Source organism: Olea europaea, unplaced genomic scaffold (assembly GCF_002742605.1).
Source record: "Olea europaea var. sylvestris unplaced genomic scaffold, O_europaea_v1 scaffold405, whole genome shotgun sequence".
Taxonomy (NCBI): Eukaryota; Viridiplantae; Streptophyta; class Magnoliopsida; order Lamiales; family Oleaceae; genus Olea; species Olea europaea.
Genome location: NW_019260152.1, coordinates 233,639 through 249,733, shown reverse-complemented (window position 1 = coordinate 249,733; position 16,095 = coordinate 233,639). Strand labels below are relative to the sequence as shown.

General features: G+C 31.2%; 1 protein-coding gene and 1 long non-coding RNA gene across 2 annotated transcripts; one reads left to right on the top strand and one right to left on the bottom strand.

Moving 5' to 3' along the window:
• Positions 1–450: 450 nt before the first annotated feature.
• Positions 451–1,556, top strand: LOC111387482. The gene is made up of 2 exons (XR_002701406.1): positions 451–1,195; positions 1,286–1,556. It is a non-coding gene; the product is annotated as an uncharacterized LOC111387482 (long non-coding RNA).
• LOC111387481 (beta-galactosidase-like) lies at positions 1,404–6,451 on the bottom strand. Its single transcript, XM_023012035.1, has 18 exons — positions 6,048–6,451; positions 5,772–5,867; positions 5,568–5,680; positions 4,881–4,947; positions 4,698–4,790; positions 4,469–4,612; positions 4,250–4,338; positions 4,056–4,161; positions 3,874–3,961; positions 3,658–3,776; positions 3,395–3,559; positions 3,004–3,179; positions 2,794–2,903; positions 2,604–2,713; positions 2,405–2,515; positions 2,205–2,315; positions 1,917–2,122; positions 1,404–1,840 (listed from the first exon to the last, which is right to left on the bottom strand). Exons 1-18 carry the CDS (start codon positions 6,207–6,209, stop codon positions 1,684–1,686), a joined length of 2,223 nt encoding a protein of 740 aa, XP_022867803.1. The 5' UTR covers positions 6,210–6,451; the 3' UTR covers positions 1,404–1,683.
• Positions 6,452–16,095: the final 9,644 nt, after the last annotated feature.

The window sequence follows — 16,095 nt, the reverse complement described above, 5'->3', positions numbered from 1 at the left end:
TTGCTTAGTGGTTAGAGTTGTTTAGAAAGTGACTGTTATGGTAACTTTTCTTTTGCTTAGTTTATTAGAATCAGTTTTTTGTAATTGCCCATATAAAGGCTGTGGGTCAATGAATAAAATCATCAATTTCAGTACCAACTCCTCATTTTTTCTCTCATGTTCTTCACTTTATTTGGTGCAGTAGCACATTATCATTTCTAGTGCAGCAAAACATTTTTTTCCTTATCTGTAGACAGAGTTTTATAAATATAACAAATTATACGGTAGCACCTATATATTCACTAACAATAGACGTACTTTGCCTCTATTGCAACAAGTATTGATTTAAAAATTGAATTTGATAATATACCGGGGCATATTTGTTACTTAAAATCCATTTCATCTAGTCTCACACAGTAACAAGACATTGACTTAGATGATTACATAAAAAACGATTTCAAATAACTCCTAGCAGGCTCAAATTATGACATTTTAGCATGACAAATTCAACTGGAATCACTCAAGTTGTGAAAGGCAAAGAACTTTCAAGATTATTGAGTAAATCCAAAATGACTCTAGATCAGTCCAACCATCAAAGTCCCACAATCGTAAAAGTAACTTGCCTAGAAGGATAATGAATGTTGTCAACATAACCCTTAGGATAGTTGTCTTGGTAAAGGGGTGTAGAAGGCCCACCGTTGTGATAATAGTTTATGGGGTGGGTGTAGGCATAGAAGATTTTACAAGGTTCATACATGATGTTAAGGGAAGTGCCATGACAAATAGTGACGGAGTCAGCACCTGTTGAGGGGGTGTGGCCGTGCGGCCTGACTCTAACGAAGTCGACGTCGCCAGTTGGGAGAGGAGCCACAACCATGGCGGAAATGAATCAGAAATCACAAGCTGGGGGTTGCAAATGATAGACTCAAGATTGGACCCTTTTTTTTTTTTTTTTTAATACAAGAGGCCTAATAACAGAAAAGAGAGAGACCCAAGTCCAACCAAATGCCCAATCTTATAAGTTATATGGGATCAAATGCAATCGGCTTCCATTTTGCAAAATGCAAACCCTATCCCTTTGAAGTCTCAAAAGTCACACCTACTACCCAGCGTCCCACTTCCCAATCACCCAGCCTTACCCTACTGTCGGCCGTCAACTGTCGATGAAGCTAGCCTCTCCGCCTCCAGTCTTTCGCTATTGGTCTTCAGTTATTGAGTTTGCTGGCTCTCTCTCTCACCCCCCTCCCCCCTTCCCCCTTTTTAGTTTAGTTCTTTGGTTTATCATTCATAATTTATGTTTTTGCAGGTGATGGTATAGTATCATCTGTTGCAAACTGAAGCTAATCCTTTGCGCCTTCTCTGTCTCAAGCCATCTGATTTCAAATACAGAAGATCTATGCGGCAGTGCGATGATAGATAGTAGATATAAAAATAATTTTTTTATTATATCTGTAATAACAGAACTAACATACATTTCTATAAGCAGTATTATTACATTCAACTCAATCCTAAATATATCTGTATCATTTCCTATAATGGAGAATGTAATAAATGTACAACTTTTCATTCCCCTCAAACCAAGACCAATCCAGGCCAGGCCTTTCGAAATTTCGATCCTGTATTCGAGTATTTATTTGCCAATGATTATGTATATCATCCTTCATTATTCGATGACTACGGGAATTTATAACTTCTTCGTACTCGTTATGCAGTTCTCTTACCCAATGAAAGTTTAGTCTGATCACCACCCCATTCTGCAGTTCTCTTGACCAATGAAATTTTCGTCGGATCACCGCCCCATTCTTCAAATACGACCAACAGATTTCCGCTAGGTTTCAACCACGAACGTGGAACGTGGTACCTGAAATTTACAGTTTCGGTTAAAGATCCAATTTTTCATAATATTGTTGTCAAGTGAGTGTGAAAATATGCCTTACCATCTCTGAGAAGGCTGTCCACAACCACTTTGGCATTTCGTCTCTTTGAATGTACCGGCGTAATTACAGGCCCCGCAGTTCCCTTTCGCTATATAACCAGGCCAGTGTCGGCCTATGCCTTCGCCGTTTATCCATATTTCACCTTTTCCCATGCTTATCATATCTAAAGCTAATGGATCATTTCCTGCTGGTGCATTGAAGGTAGCCTGTAATGACCCCAACAGATATGTTAATCGCCTACACGACTCGAAAGAAAGAAAGAAAAACTGTCGATATACGCTAGTTTACCTTGTACCAGGTAAGAGGCTGCTTTTGAGCCAATTTTGATCCCTGTATCCATTCAACCGAGGAGCTTCCGGTGACAGTATGAAGGCTCAATGCTTCACCTTTCAAACCGACCTATTCACGTTATTGTTTCTCAAATATCAATCCAAAAGCTTTATGTCTCATATTCGTTTCACAGAAAAGTTAAAACTCGAAGCACGAACCTTATAAGACCATTTCTGCTTCGTCAAGTCTCTTGTGCCCTCATCGAGTCCCTTCAAGCTGACAGGACCGAGCACTCCAGTATTCCATTTCTCATAATGCACGCCAACATTCTGTGGTAAATAGAATAGAACTAGAATAGTAAGAGCTTGATCGAAACTTGTAGTAATATTAAAGCAAGTGTACAGAGCAGAAACTAACCGCAAGACCGACAGAAACACTGAGTAAAGAGATTTTGTTGACACCAGCTCTTAAATGCACGTAATCGCTAAATGTCAATTTTGGATTATTCAAGCTCCCATAAGTGGTTCCTATCATAGAATCAGGAATACAGAACATTATACTCAATGGTATTTGGCGGCTTTAAGCAATAGGTCGAAGTTTTAGTTACCTGCTAACTTGCCATTGATGAAAACATGCAAGGCATGGCCAGCAGACATGACAGTGAGAAGAGGCCATTTTCCACTCTTTAGAAATCCTTCATTAGATGCTACAGTGACGCTGTATTCGGCAACAAGAAATGCAGTAAATGAAGATGTTGAAAAATGATTTTCCAACTTGCATCAAGGAAAACTCTGTGGATTTTTGGTTATACACTTACTCTGTCATGTACCATAAATAATCCGAGGAGTCTCTGGTAACGCTTATTTGCTCGTGTAAACCATCCATTACAAGTGCATCACTGTCATCAGCCGAAGGAGTTTCTTCATTGTACGACTGCCATGATAATCCACTACTTATAGGTGTCATCTTCGCCTTTGAGCTTGGTACGGTAACCTGCAGCCGAAGACATTGAAAATTACAATCTCATTCTTGAAAATCATTTGCTTCAATATGCTAATTTTCTAGGAAATAAACAAAGTTTTGAAAGAATTGATATATTTTTGCTTTGTGAATAATCAAGACATCATCAACCGTTAAAACATTATATTATTCTTGACCAATAAAGAAAATTATTATTTTTACAATCGTTAAGGAACCTTTTTGCTTACTTTTGCAGTGTTGTATACTTCAGTTTTGCAGTCTGGTAGAATACTGATGGACCAAGCAGGCAGATCATATGGATGGTTTTGGAACATCAGTTTGGTAGAATATGTAGGGTCATAGTTCGAAAGGAAAGCAGCACAAGCCCCGGATTTTGATCTGAATACGTGAACCTAGATGGACGCAAACAAGGCAGATTAGTATTGCAGTTCAGTTTCAATTACACAAGCTACATGTATACTTGGATTTGAGAAAGCCATATCTAGGTTACCTCTTGATTCTTCCCCGGCCAGGTTACGGTTGGATATGATGAAACTAAAGCTGGTTCACATTGCTTGATTGCTTTATGCAAATTTCTTAAGTGCCCCCATTTTGGCTCAGACGGTAGTCCTGGTGCACAGTAGACCAATTCATTGTGACGAGAATCCATAAGCTACAACTAAAAAATATGACCATTGAAATCCATTATGTGGGTTTTGGAGCATACCATATTCATCTAACGGAGCGTCATAATCGTAGCTTGTGGCAACGAAAAGACCAGCTGCTGTTCGGCCGAAATTGGTTCCTCCATGGTACTGGGGACCGCCAAATATTTCAGTAAAACACATTAGATATCTTGACTAAAAAATACATGTATAATCCTTTACAAAAGAATGAATAACAACTAACCATATAATAATTGAAGAATGAACCATTATTCTGGACAAACCGAGCCACTGAAAACGCCAAGTCTTCTGCAGGTCTGTAAGGAACTGTACCACCATATTGTGTATACCTAAGGGAAATAGAGGGGAGAAACAGGGGATATCAAACTTTCTAAAACCTGATCAGTCCAAAATGGGATTGTGATATCGGTAACTTACCAGCCGGTCCAGTTTTCAGTGAACATTTTGGGTTTATTGGGATTTTTAGGACGAAAGCCTTCGCAGTAGAAACCATTGCAACTATCTATCTGCAACATGATGAAACGATATAGATTTTATGCACATCAGTCCATTTTTTTTTTTTTCACTACATACCAAACATGTTCTTGGTGAAGACATCAAAAATAAGTAATGACTGGAAAACTAAGAATTGCTTACAATATTAGCCGGGACATCTTCTTGTTTGCACATGATCCATGGAACACCAGTGTGAAGTCCCTCAGCCATATTTGCAGCCCATGCTGTATAAGCCTTACCAGGAGCACCAATTTCCCATTCAACAGGTCCATATTCATTTTCTATCTGCATTATTGGATTAAAACAACAATTTTCAATGCATAAATGAAGGATGATGACAAATTAAAAAGAGATCATAATATTATCCAACCTGTGACATAATTATTGGACCTCCCTGAGGCTCAAACAATTTTTCTGACTTCATGATATTCACAATTTTTTGAACAAATCCTTGCATAGCCACCTTAAACATAGTCGACAGGAAAACAGATGAATTAACTATGAAGTAACGAAAAACTATTCTTCTCATAGTACGCCACAAGGATTTACGCACCTTGAAGGGCTGATTGTTGGTTCTGAACTCTATTCCTGGTACATATTTTAGCCAAACGGGAAATCCCCTGCATAAAACAGAGCAAATGATCATATGCCTCTTATCTACATTAAAGATGAATTAAAACTATACATATTAATTAAAACTATGAAATAACCACAAGGCAAGTGATAAACGAGTTGCCTCGTAAATGATTTGGACTTGCACAAACATATTCTACGACGAAGTTAAGTATTTGTCTCAATAAATATAGGGTTGACTACATAAATCCATTTTCGCCACTCTATTTCCCAATGATTTGGACTTGCGAAAACAGAGCAAATGATCTCATGCCTCTTATGTAAATTAAATATATAGTCATTCCATCTAAAGTGCAATTAGCCACTTGGACCTATAAACCAATCACAAGGCGAGTACGAAACGAGTTGCCTCGTAAATGATTTTGACTTGAGCAAACCTAGACGATTACAATATTTAAATCTTTCTTTCTATAAATATAGGGTCGACTACATAACTCCACTCTAGTCAGTCGAGAAAATCTAAACTTGACTAAGACAATATTTATTTATTTATTATTCTTTTTTACAATGAATATAGGATCGACTACGTAACTCCACTTTATCTACTCTATTCGGTCGAGAAAATCTAAAGACAGAATTTGCAAGTCTATTTGTGTGAGATTATTACCCAAAGTTCCATTCTGCACAGACATAGGGGCCAATGCGGAGATGAACATAGAGGCCGGCTTGTTGCACCAGCTTAATGAACTTGACAAGATCAAACCTTCCCTCAAAATTATACTGTAAAAATTGAATTAAATCCAAAATTAAATACTCATTTTTGCACAAAACTTAATTAAGAAAAGTTAATCTGAGATTTTTCTTGCCATACCTTCCCAGGAGAAGGTTCATGCCCATTCCAAAATACATAAGTCTGTATAACATCCAATCCTCCATCTTTAGCCTTCTTTATAAGATCAGGCCACATCTATATACATAAAAACAAGAAAACAAACAATATTATTATGGTAAAAACAGGAGAAAAGGAGAAATTCATTAGTAGGGCCCATGTCCATCTACTCTATTTCTCTTTTTTACCCACTTTGCGTCAGAGTTATTATGATTTGAATGGACATATATGCAAGAACTGAGACATTAGCTATGTTACCTGAGGAGTGCTTCTTGGGTAGTGAATGGAGCCAGAAATCAAAATCTTTCTTCGCCCATTAATAATAAAAGCTTTATCATCATACGAGACAGTGGCTCTAACCGACGAACAAGCAAATGTAAGAAAAACTAGAATCAATAGAATTTTCCACATGAAACCCATGGTTTTCTTTTTGTTCACAATCTGGTTTCTGGGTTTGGGTCAGTTTTGTCGTTTTGTTGTTGAAATCACTTTACACTCGATTTTTGCATAGAAAAGAACATCAGAAACAAAAGGAAAATAGAGAATGTCAGGTTGTCTTTTCCACTTCTTCTTCTTCTTCTTCCCTTTTGCCTCTTTCGAGGATCAAAGTATATTTATAGGGATTTCGTGGCCCGGAAAACGGAGTATTTGGTGGTGTGCATGAAAAATTGGAGAAGCTGCAACTGCTTTATAAAGACGGAGGCAAGGGATTTGGGTTGGGGTTGGGCCTTGAGGTCTAAATTTTAGTGGGGTCGCGGGGCTCACCTTTTCTTACACGGAACTTAATTATAATCTAATTTGTCAAAAATAAGTACCTTTTGGCTAAATATTTGTTAGAGAATTGGATAAAAAGTTAATGACTTTGGAAAAGAAAATACTCCACTTAATAACAAAGTCACTTGGTTACTTTGATGAATAACAAGTTTGTTTTTATGTCTTCTTTATTCTTATTCAGTTTTAACTTATTGAACATCTTATTCACGATACATGTTCCTTTAAAGAATCTTCGAAATTTATGTACAAATTTCACTTATCTATTTCGTGTAATCATCTGCAACATATTCATCCCGAAATTTTAATATTTCTGTTTAATTTTCTTGTGTAGAAAGCTTACGTGTTTATACTCCTTGATCTTGTTCGATCACATATGGAGTATATGTTGGAAATATAAAATGTTCGTCCAATGAAATCATGTGTTTTATTAGTTTTTCTTGTGTATTAATCCCATATGTGCTTCTTCTATAATCATGTGTTAGAATTAATCTATGTTGACAGAAACATTGACGTATACTCACAATATGTGCGGGACCTGCGTGCATTAAAAACTAAAAAAAAAAAGGTGGGCCCCTCCTATTGTGAGTTTTCAATCAGGTTGCATGTCAATCATTTTCGGTCAGTGTAACTTGATTGTCATATTTAATATCATTTAACTTAAAATAATACATATATGGTAATGAGCGAACATGTTCTTTTCAAGAAAATCATCTTTTGTATTATTCATTGACAAGTCTATCATATTAGTTGTGTTAACATTTAGCTCTTGTTTGGTTCCACTAAAAAAGTGGGTTGAAATCCAATTCAAAGTCGACACTTAATTTTAACAACAAATTTCATGGGATTGACAACTTTTCAACCATAGATTCGATCATTTTTTTTAATCAAAATCTATTTAAATTTTGATTTTTGTCTAAACTAAATAGGAGAATAGGACTTATTTTATCGTGACATATTAAGCGTAGTTTAGATATTACCTTAGTGTGTAAGCATTACTTTTGTACCCAAAACAATGCAATAGTAATCATTTATAAAGTTTGAACGTCTTTTTCAGACAAGTAAATGCACTAATGTATGTAAGTTCAATTTCATTGAAATTTGGGAACCATCTCAACAAATGTCATCAATTGCCTTTGAGATCTGTATACTCAGTTTTTCAATGCTGAATTGCGTGCCAACTATGGTGAAATTAATATTTAGGAATCTATAGTCTATTAGTTTTTAAATACCTATTAAATTAGTATAGTCATGCCAGTAAGTAATAAGATTAATACTTTAATTTTATGATTAAAATTTAATACTTTCAAAAAATTAATAATTTAATTAATTTAGCTGTGGCTAAGAAGACAATATCGAGAGAATTAACCCAAAAAAATAAATCTACATATTTAATTTGCTTTAAATATCCACATATTTAGCATGTGATTACGAAGATAATATCGAAGAGAATTAATGGAAAAGTATCTGTATATTTAATGTACCTTGTTATCAACAAATATAAATTAATATTATTTAAATAGTATTTAATGTGCGGGTGTATAGTAAGAAAATATAAGAAGAATTTATATTTTCAGATATAGTAATTACATTTTCTTAATCAGTGTGAAAAATAGAAATAAGCATATCTTGATGGGACGGAGACAGTAACAGATTAAAAATAAATAGAGATAAGTGGATAGCAATTATGAATCTATTAAAATGTGTAATTGAAATTGAAGTTAAATCAAATTTATAAATTTTGCTAGACAAATGCTACAAAAAAATTGCATTCTTGGAGAACAGTCAAAATGCAAGATATTCTTTAAGGAAAATTTATCAAATCCAATAAGGAAAGAGGACTAACCAAAATTGCCTTCAATGACACATTTTGTATTGTTTTTGGTTTAAATGAGAAGTCAAGGTAGTTAGATACCGTTAGAGGGACCTTTATTAAAGCAATGCGTACAAGAGATGTCATGTGTATGAAGCTAAAGGACACACCCAAAGTCACCTTATACATTACCAACCACTTTACCAAAATACCCAATTAGGTTTTTCCACCAAATTGGCTTACTACTCCCTTATATATACAAAAAGTTCTTGAAAACCCCAAGAGAAGAATGGAAAAAAGTAACAAAAAATTGAGTACTTAACGAAAGAAAGGTTCGTGCAGGAGTGGATGAAATCCAATTGATAAACTAGAATGAATAGTACGGTTCAATTATATACAAGTAAAAAAATTAAATTTGAAATTGACGAATCAAGGATAAGCATTACTCTTCTAATTATATATTATGAGATATCACGTCTTTAATTTGTAACTGAAAGATTAATGGTAGAGCTGAATGTTTGATTTTTAGATGCAAAATGCTAATAATAATTTGTTATGAGCAAAGCGAATTATGCTATTTCTACAAACTAGGTTGACAGATTTGGTTTACAAACGATGTATTGACAACATTTAAGCCAATCATTTCAAAAACAGTTTTCAAATCAATGGCCAACACTTAGTTTGTTTAGAAAATTTGTTACAACTAGATTAATTCAAGCAAAGTATACAAAATCGAGACGATAATTAAACTTTTATTATTGATCGTGACAATAAACTATATATGTTCTAGATTTTATTGCATTCTAAGAAGCAATTAATTTTACATGTCAAAATCAAAATTGTTGAAGCAAAAGCTTTAATAAAAAGGACATAGTAACGTATTTAAGAAAACGTTTCCAAGGTCTCAATTGATGCCTTTCGAGTTTTAATTATGGCGAAAATATGACATTTTGTTCTGATATCACTCTCCTTTTGTTTTGATTTCAAAGAAAACTGAAAATTCAAAGAGTAAAAAATGACATTTTAACAAATTAATAAATACCTTCAATGTATCATTAACTTTTAAGATATCTTTTAATAATACTCAATTAAGTTATATTCCCAAATTGGGTTAGGATTTAATTATTTATTTATTTATTTAAAATGATTCTTATAATTTTCCATTGCATAAAGAGATTTTTCTTGCTTATACAAGACATAAGAAAGTTCTTAACGAAATAAAAATACAACAAAAATAAAATTTAATGAAAAGCATACACCTCTCGATAGAAATTGAATATTATATCAATTCTAAACTGGATTGATTGGTACAATTATATTAGTGCATCTATAAAAGACTCTTTATTTTTAAAGAGCATATTATATCATTTGAATAGCATTTATAAATTCAGAGAGTTAAAATTTTGAAGTGCCCTAAAAAGTTCTTTATATTTAATACTTATTTTTACTACTTTCAGAAAATATTTATTATTTTTCTCTATTTTTTATTTTAACTAGCTCTTCTTTAGATTATTTTACTTCCTCCGTCCCACTTATATATGTTTATTTTGTTTTTCACATGGATTATAAAATCTTTTTAAAATGTGATTGAAAGAGCAAATTTTGCTAAAAACATTCCTAATTTACCATTATTTATACTTGTACAATTTCAAGATTAAATGAGAGAAATTGAATATAACTAGAAATATTAAGTAAGGGTAATTAGTAAACGAACAAAACAAAACATTTTTAAGAAAGAAACGAGATTATATAATTAGGACAAGTAAATAAGAAAAGGAAGCTACTCTATAAATAAATGAGATGGAAGGAATATTATTTTTCTATATTGAAAATTGAAATATTTTGAATGCATTTAATTATAAAGAGTGGATTTGGCTCTAACACACTCTATAAATTAAAATGTTAGTTTAAAGAGTCTTTTGAAATATGATTTTAAAAGTTGACTTTTTAAAATATATAGCATCTCATATTTAAAGATGGAGATGCTCTTACATATAAGCAAAAAACTAAAATTAGTATTAATAGCATATTCAACTTAAGGCCTGTTTGAGCCATATTCTTTCAAAAATAACATTTTTGAACAGTGATTGAATATCATTTCAACCACACATTCTCCAATAAAATAATATTACTCGCAAATCCAAAATATCTCCTCATTTTTTAACCACATATTTTCCATCAATCTATTAGCTCAAAATAAATTTTTCAAAATAATAAGACTCAAACACACACTAAGTATTAGACGGTTGTCCCCTATTTATCATCAATCTATTAGCTCAAAATAAATTTTTCAAAATAATAAGACTCAAACACACACTAAGTATTAGACGGTTGTCCCCTATTTATCAAAGGCCCCAATTTTTTGACATTTACATATTTTGAACTTTAATTTGTATGAACATTTTCATCAATAATTACTAACATTAAAAACATAAATTAAGAGTCCATTTGTCAAGACTTTTGAAAAGGCAAAAAAAGCTTTTGAGGCCCAAAAGCTGCTTTTGGATCTGTCTACTAATTCTGTTAAAGTGTTTTTTATAGTTAGAAATGCTTTTAGAGAAAGTTGGTTTAATGTGACTTCCTCTAAAAACGCTTTTCGAAATGGGAAATGCTTTTAAATAAAAAGTTAAGTTAATTTTTCCAAAAGCGCTTATACAAGAAATAAAAGTAAAAATCATACCAAACGGACCCTATATATCATGAACGTCTTTTAGTTAGTTTTATTAAGAACTTAAAAAGCTTAACAATTTTAATTTACTAAAGAAATTTGATAAATAAAATGAAAAAATATAAACTCTAATCGAAAATTCTATTTGAATCACCAAAAGATATATTGATTTTATTTAGAATCGCCAAAAATAATATCTTGGGTGACCACCTGCTTCTTCTTGTTTATAGCTAAATTATTGGTGATTCCCGATAATATTGCTGCTGATAACTAACATTAATGGTATCGCAATCATTAATGGTAGCAATAATTAATTCTATCTAAATAACTAACAAATATTAATTTCAATCAGAATCACCAACCATCATTGTATCAGAGATGAATATTTCATCGTTGATTGTTTAATTCATCGATTTTTTTCTTTTTATTATTGTTCTTGAAAAGCACATCGACGATTTCGCTTACAACTACAAAATTGCTTGAGATGCCTCTGTTTTTATCAGATTTTGACAAAAGCATCGAAGGCAACTGAAAGTGTCAAAGACTCGGAATAATTTCACAGCCTACAAATTAAACTTTTAAAATTCACAGTCCTAACAATTATTCAATTACCAAAAAGATTTTTTAAAAAAAAAAAAAAAAAAAAAAAAAAAAAAAAAAAAAGAGAATAGGCCCGTGTTTGTCATCCATTTTCTCTCATTCTTTCCCATTATTTTTTCTACAGTACTCATTTTCAACAACATATTCTTTATTAAAATAATATTACACGTAAATAAAAAAATTTCCTTCTTTTTTAACCACACATTTCAACATCAATCGCTAATTCATAATACATTCTTCCCAAATAATGGGTAACAAACACGATCTTTAGTCTAATGCTGTATTTTGTGGCCCAAAAGATGACCTCTAATTTTTTTCTTCTTCTTCAATCTGTGATATACTAATTTCAATAAACATAATTAATAGACAAGAATTTCATCAATATATGAAGTAATAAAAATATAAAACTAAATATTATTGAAGAAAAAATTCTTAAAAAATTAAATAAATGTAATAATATTGCATAAAATATAAAAAGAAATCATAAGTCACTGAAGAAATATTTAAAAATTTAAAATAATTCTAAGAATGAATAAATTTTTTTATTTTATTTTTATTTTTGTTGGCAATCGATGATCAAAATAACGTCGATGATGAACAACAACATCATGGACTATATTGTTTTCACTAATTGCCGATGAACGTCCATCGATAATAACAGTCATTTTATCAGCTATTTTGTCTCAATCATCGGCAACTATTGAATTTCGTTGGTAGAATCAATAATTTTGTCCGTGGTCACTTTCTCGTTTGATTTTTGTTTTTTTTATGATTATTCTTAAGACCTCGTTATTTATTTATTTATTTTAATTTTTCTGTCTAAGGTCTTCAAATTATTTGAGCCATCTTTAATCCATTAACGACGCGTTTGGTAAATACCATGTATTAATTTGTTAGTTAAAACATTAGTGGTTGATCTCATTATTTGTATTTTAAATTTTATATGCTAGTAATAAATTTACTACGCACTATGCATACTAAATTTGATAAGATTTTACGTCATGAAAAATAGAAAAAGAAAAATGTACGTCATTCAAAATTGTGTCACACAAAAGAATATGAAAAATCAATATGATCTAATGAAAATTTGGAAATTGAAAATAACGAAGTCAAATCTTAGTCACTTGCTAAAAATAGTATCACACAAAAGCATGTTGAAAATAATTATAAGAAATATTTACGTCTCCATATAGTCCTTGTCTGAGTCTCATTCATGTCAAAAAATAAATTTTTGAATGGGAAATGTTCAGTTAAAAAATAAAGAAAAATTTTGTATTTGCATGTAATATTATTTTATTGAAAAATATATGGTTAAAGTGGGTCAAATCACTGTTAAAAAATGTATTTTAATAAAAAAAATAGTTCTCAAACATGAGCATAACCATCTTTTACAGAGTCATACCAACAAAGTAAAATAATGCATATGAGATTTAACGAGCCCTATGGGATGCTATTATCATACTAATCGTACAAATAGTCGTTACGTGTCACATCATCATGATTGAACCAATCACTTACGATTTTAACATTATTAATGTTTTTGTTCGTAACATCAAATAACTACACTTATTTATGAAAGTTATTATTAATTTAGCTATGCTTTAAATTTTCGCTTTGCAAATGTAACAATCAACTACTTAGAATCGTTGGATTATTTGATTGAAGTGTCGAACGGTTAATTTGGAAACTATATTCCATACCCCATTTTGATTTTCTCTTTCTTTCTCTTGCTCTATGACTTTTCATAAGAAAAACTAATTATTTAATAAATTATTACCTTGTATTTTTTTTTCTAAAATTTCCTTTTAAAATTGATTTAGTAAATGCATCAATTTACTTACAAATGTTCTCTCACACGGCCGAGTCAAATTTGTTGGAGACCAATAACTCTTTGAGAAAAATGACATCATAATGTTATTTAAAAAAAAAGTTTCCAACATAAATCTCATGTCTGATTGAACTTAGTCATTAGAATATAGCTAGTCAGACAAGCCTAAAAACAGTGATTCAATGACAGACTGATTTGGCAGAAAGTAGTTGGCTGTTTTTCTTTCATTTTTTAAAGTGTCCATCATGTCTCGACACGTANAAAAAAAAAAAAATCTTCTATGAAATGAAAGAGTTTCATGGGAATTGTCAACAACCATTGTTACCAAATACCATTGGCAAGTACGAAGGAAAGAGTCCCTAGGCCTTCAATTTCTAATAATTTAAATATGTTTAGTTCATATTTGTTGATAATATGGTATATTAAATTGAGATATATTAAAAAATTAAGAAATCATCTATAATCTCAATAAAGAAAGTCGTCTATAATTTGTGACAAATGAAAACGCAAAGCAAGCACATATTTATGGAACAGACAGAGTATTATCTTTATTGTGTTGCACGTTTAGTGAAAATTTGAAAATTCAAGAGTCAAAAATGATATTTTATCGAATTGGCAAGTATGTCCAATTCAAGCAACGTCGACTATTTTCCACTTCATAATCTCATTATAAATTTATGATATATTTTGCCTTCAACTTATAATAATTACGTTATTGTAAGTCATGGCTATGATTACATGACTAAACATATATATTTGATGATGTAACATATGTGTTATGCAGTCATAATCATAACTTATAAATTAAATTATGGAGTAGAAGAATAGTCGTTTTTCTATCAAAAAAGTTGAAAAAAAGATTATAAAGATATACCTTAATGAATTTAACTTAAGAAAGGTATCTACCAATTAAGCCCTTGTTTGGTAGCAATATTTCACTCCAAAGAATTGATTTTTTGACCGTTATTTAACTATTTCAGTCGTTATTTTTGACTTCTTCACTCGTAAGTAGGATCTACTTTTTTCTCTAACTATAAAAAAATCAATTCTCATAATTACTATCGAATATGTCATAAATTTTACTGGAATAGTAAAACAAATAAGTAAAGGAATAACTAAAGATAAGCATGGATACTTTGCCTCCTCAATATTTTAAAAGACAGTTCGAACATCATTGATCTTGCTCAATACACCTTTATAATTTAATAAAACATAATTATTCTATCATTTTTGGATTTGGCCAATAATTTATTACCATAGTTTTTTCATATATTTTAGTGTCACGTCAAAGCTTTTAGGGACTGAAATGTACTAATCAATTTTTGTTTTTTAAATAATGTCTAGTTATACAATTTTTTTGTCAATTTTCCAAAAATACATTTTTTCCTCTTCATTTGTACGAGTTTCAAACTATTCCACCCCCGTTCCCCCTCTAAATTTTATTGTTTGGAATAATATTTTTTTTAAATGTGTGGTTGAAAAAGAATAAATTTTTTTCGATTTACGTGTAATATTATTTTATGAAAGATTGTATGATTAAAAATAAAAGAGAAAAAAATGAAAGAGGATAAAGGCCAAACGGGGCAAATTGCATTAGTCCAAAGGGTGGTCATATATTCACAACACTTTTTAATGTTTTTTTAAATACACCACATTTTAATTACATTAAAGGTCATTAACCTTTATTAATTATTACATTTATATCCCAATCTTTTTCTTCATCATATTTTTATTTTTAACATTTCATTGACAAGAAAATCTTGTATTTAATTATGATTTTTCATTAAAAAATTATTAACGTGCTTTAAAATGAGAATCAAATATTTAATTGTATTCTTTGCATTATTATTTGTTTTGCTTATAGAAATATACGAATATACGACGGACAAATGAGTAATTTTACTCTTATCTTAAAGGAAATTTTGGAGAGAAACCACAATTAGGAGCTGTTTATGATAATTTAAGAATAAGAGTATGATGAAAAAGGTTTGAAACATAAATGTGATAAATGTGTAAAGATTATGAACCTTTCATTCAATTAAAATGTAGTCTAATCATTAAAGACTGTGGTATGAATATATTTAGCTTAATCCGAAATTGATTCCTGTAATGATGTGTCGATGCATGTTACCAAGAAAAAGGAGACAATCTTCTATTATTTTTGGAAATCATTCGTCAAAAGTGAATTAAACAAGCAAAAAAAGCCGGGCCCACTTTTGTTTTCTCCAACAATATATACATATATTGAAATATGTTATTGCTTTCATGCAACGTAATTAATTAATTCTAAGCTGATTTGATCCCAAAATAATTGATTATGATAAGGAAAATTTGGAAGTTGCGTGTGGATTTCCTTAAACAAAATCAGATTGTCATTTCGAGGATTAGAATGCCACATAATGTTCATGAACTTTCAGTTAAAACATATCCAAACTTGTTAGTTTGGGGGGACTATTATTGTTAAAAGGGTCCGTAGGCCCACTTTCTGGTATGTGACAGCCATTCGTGTTGTTCATACGTTGCTATTCTTTATATAAAAAAAAAAAAAAAAAAAAAAAAAAAAAAAAAAAAAAATAGGAAGAAGTTTGAGGGTCCCGCCCCGCCCCTAGAGATTTGTGAAGGAGGT

Excerpts from the sequence above, each read along its gene's own strand:
- LOC111387481 (XM_023012035.1), bottom strand. The coding sequence starts at position 6,209 with ATGGGTTTCATGTGGAAAATTCTATTGATTCTAGTTTTTCTTACATTT. Across the intron at positions 3,560-3,657 it reads GGCCGGGGAAGAATCAAGAG|GTTCACGTATTCAGATCAAA; the intron begins GTAACCTAGATA and ends GCGTCCATCTAG. Across the intron at positions 2,904-3,003 it reads TATTTATGGTACATGACAGA|CGTCACTGTAGCATCTAATG; the intron begins GTAAGTGTATAA and ends TGCCGAATACAG.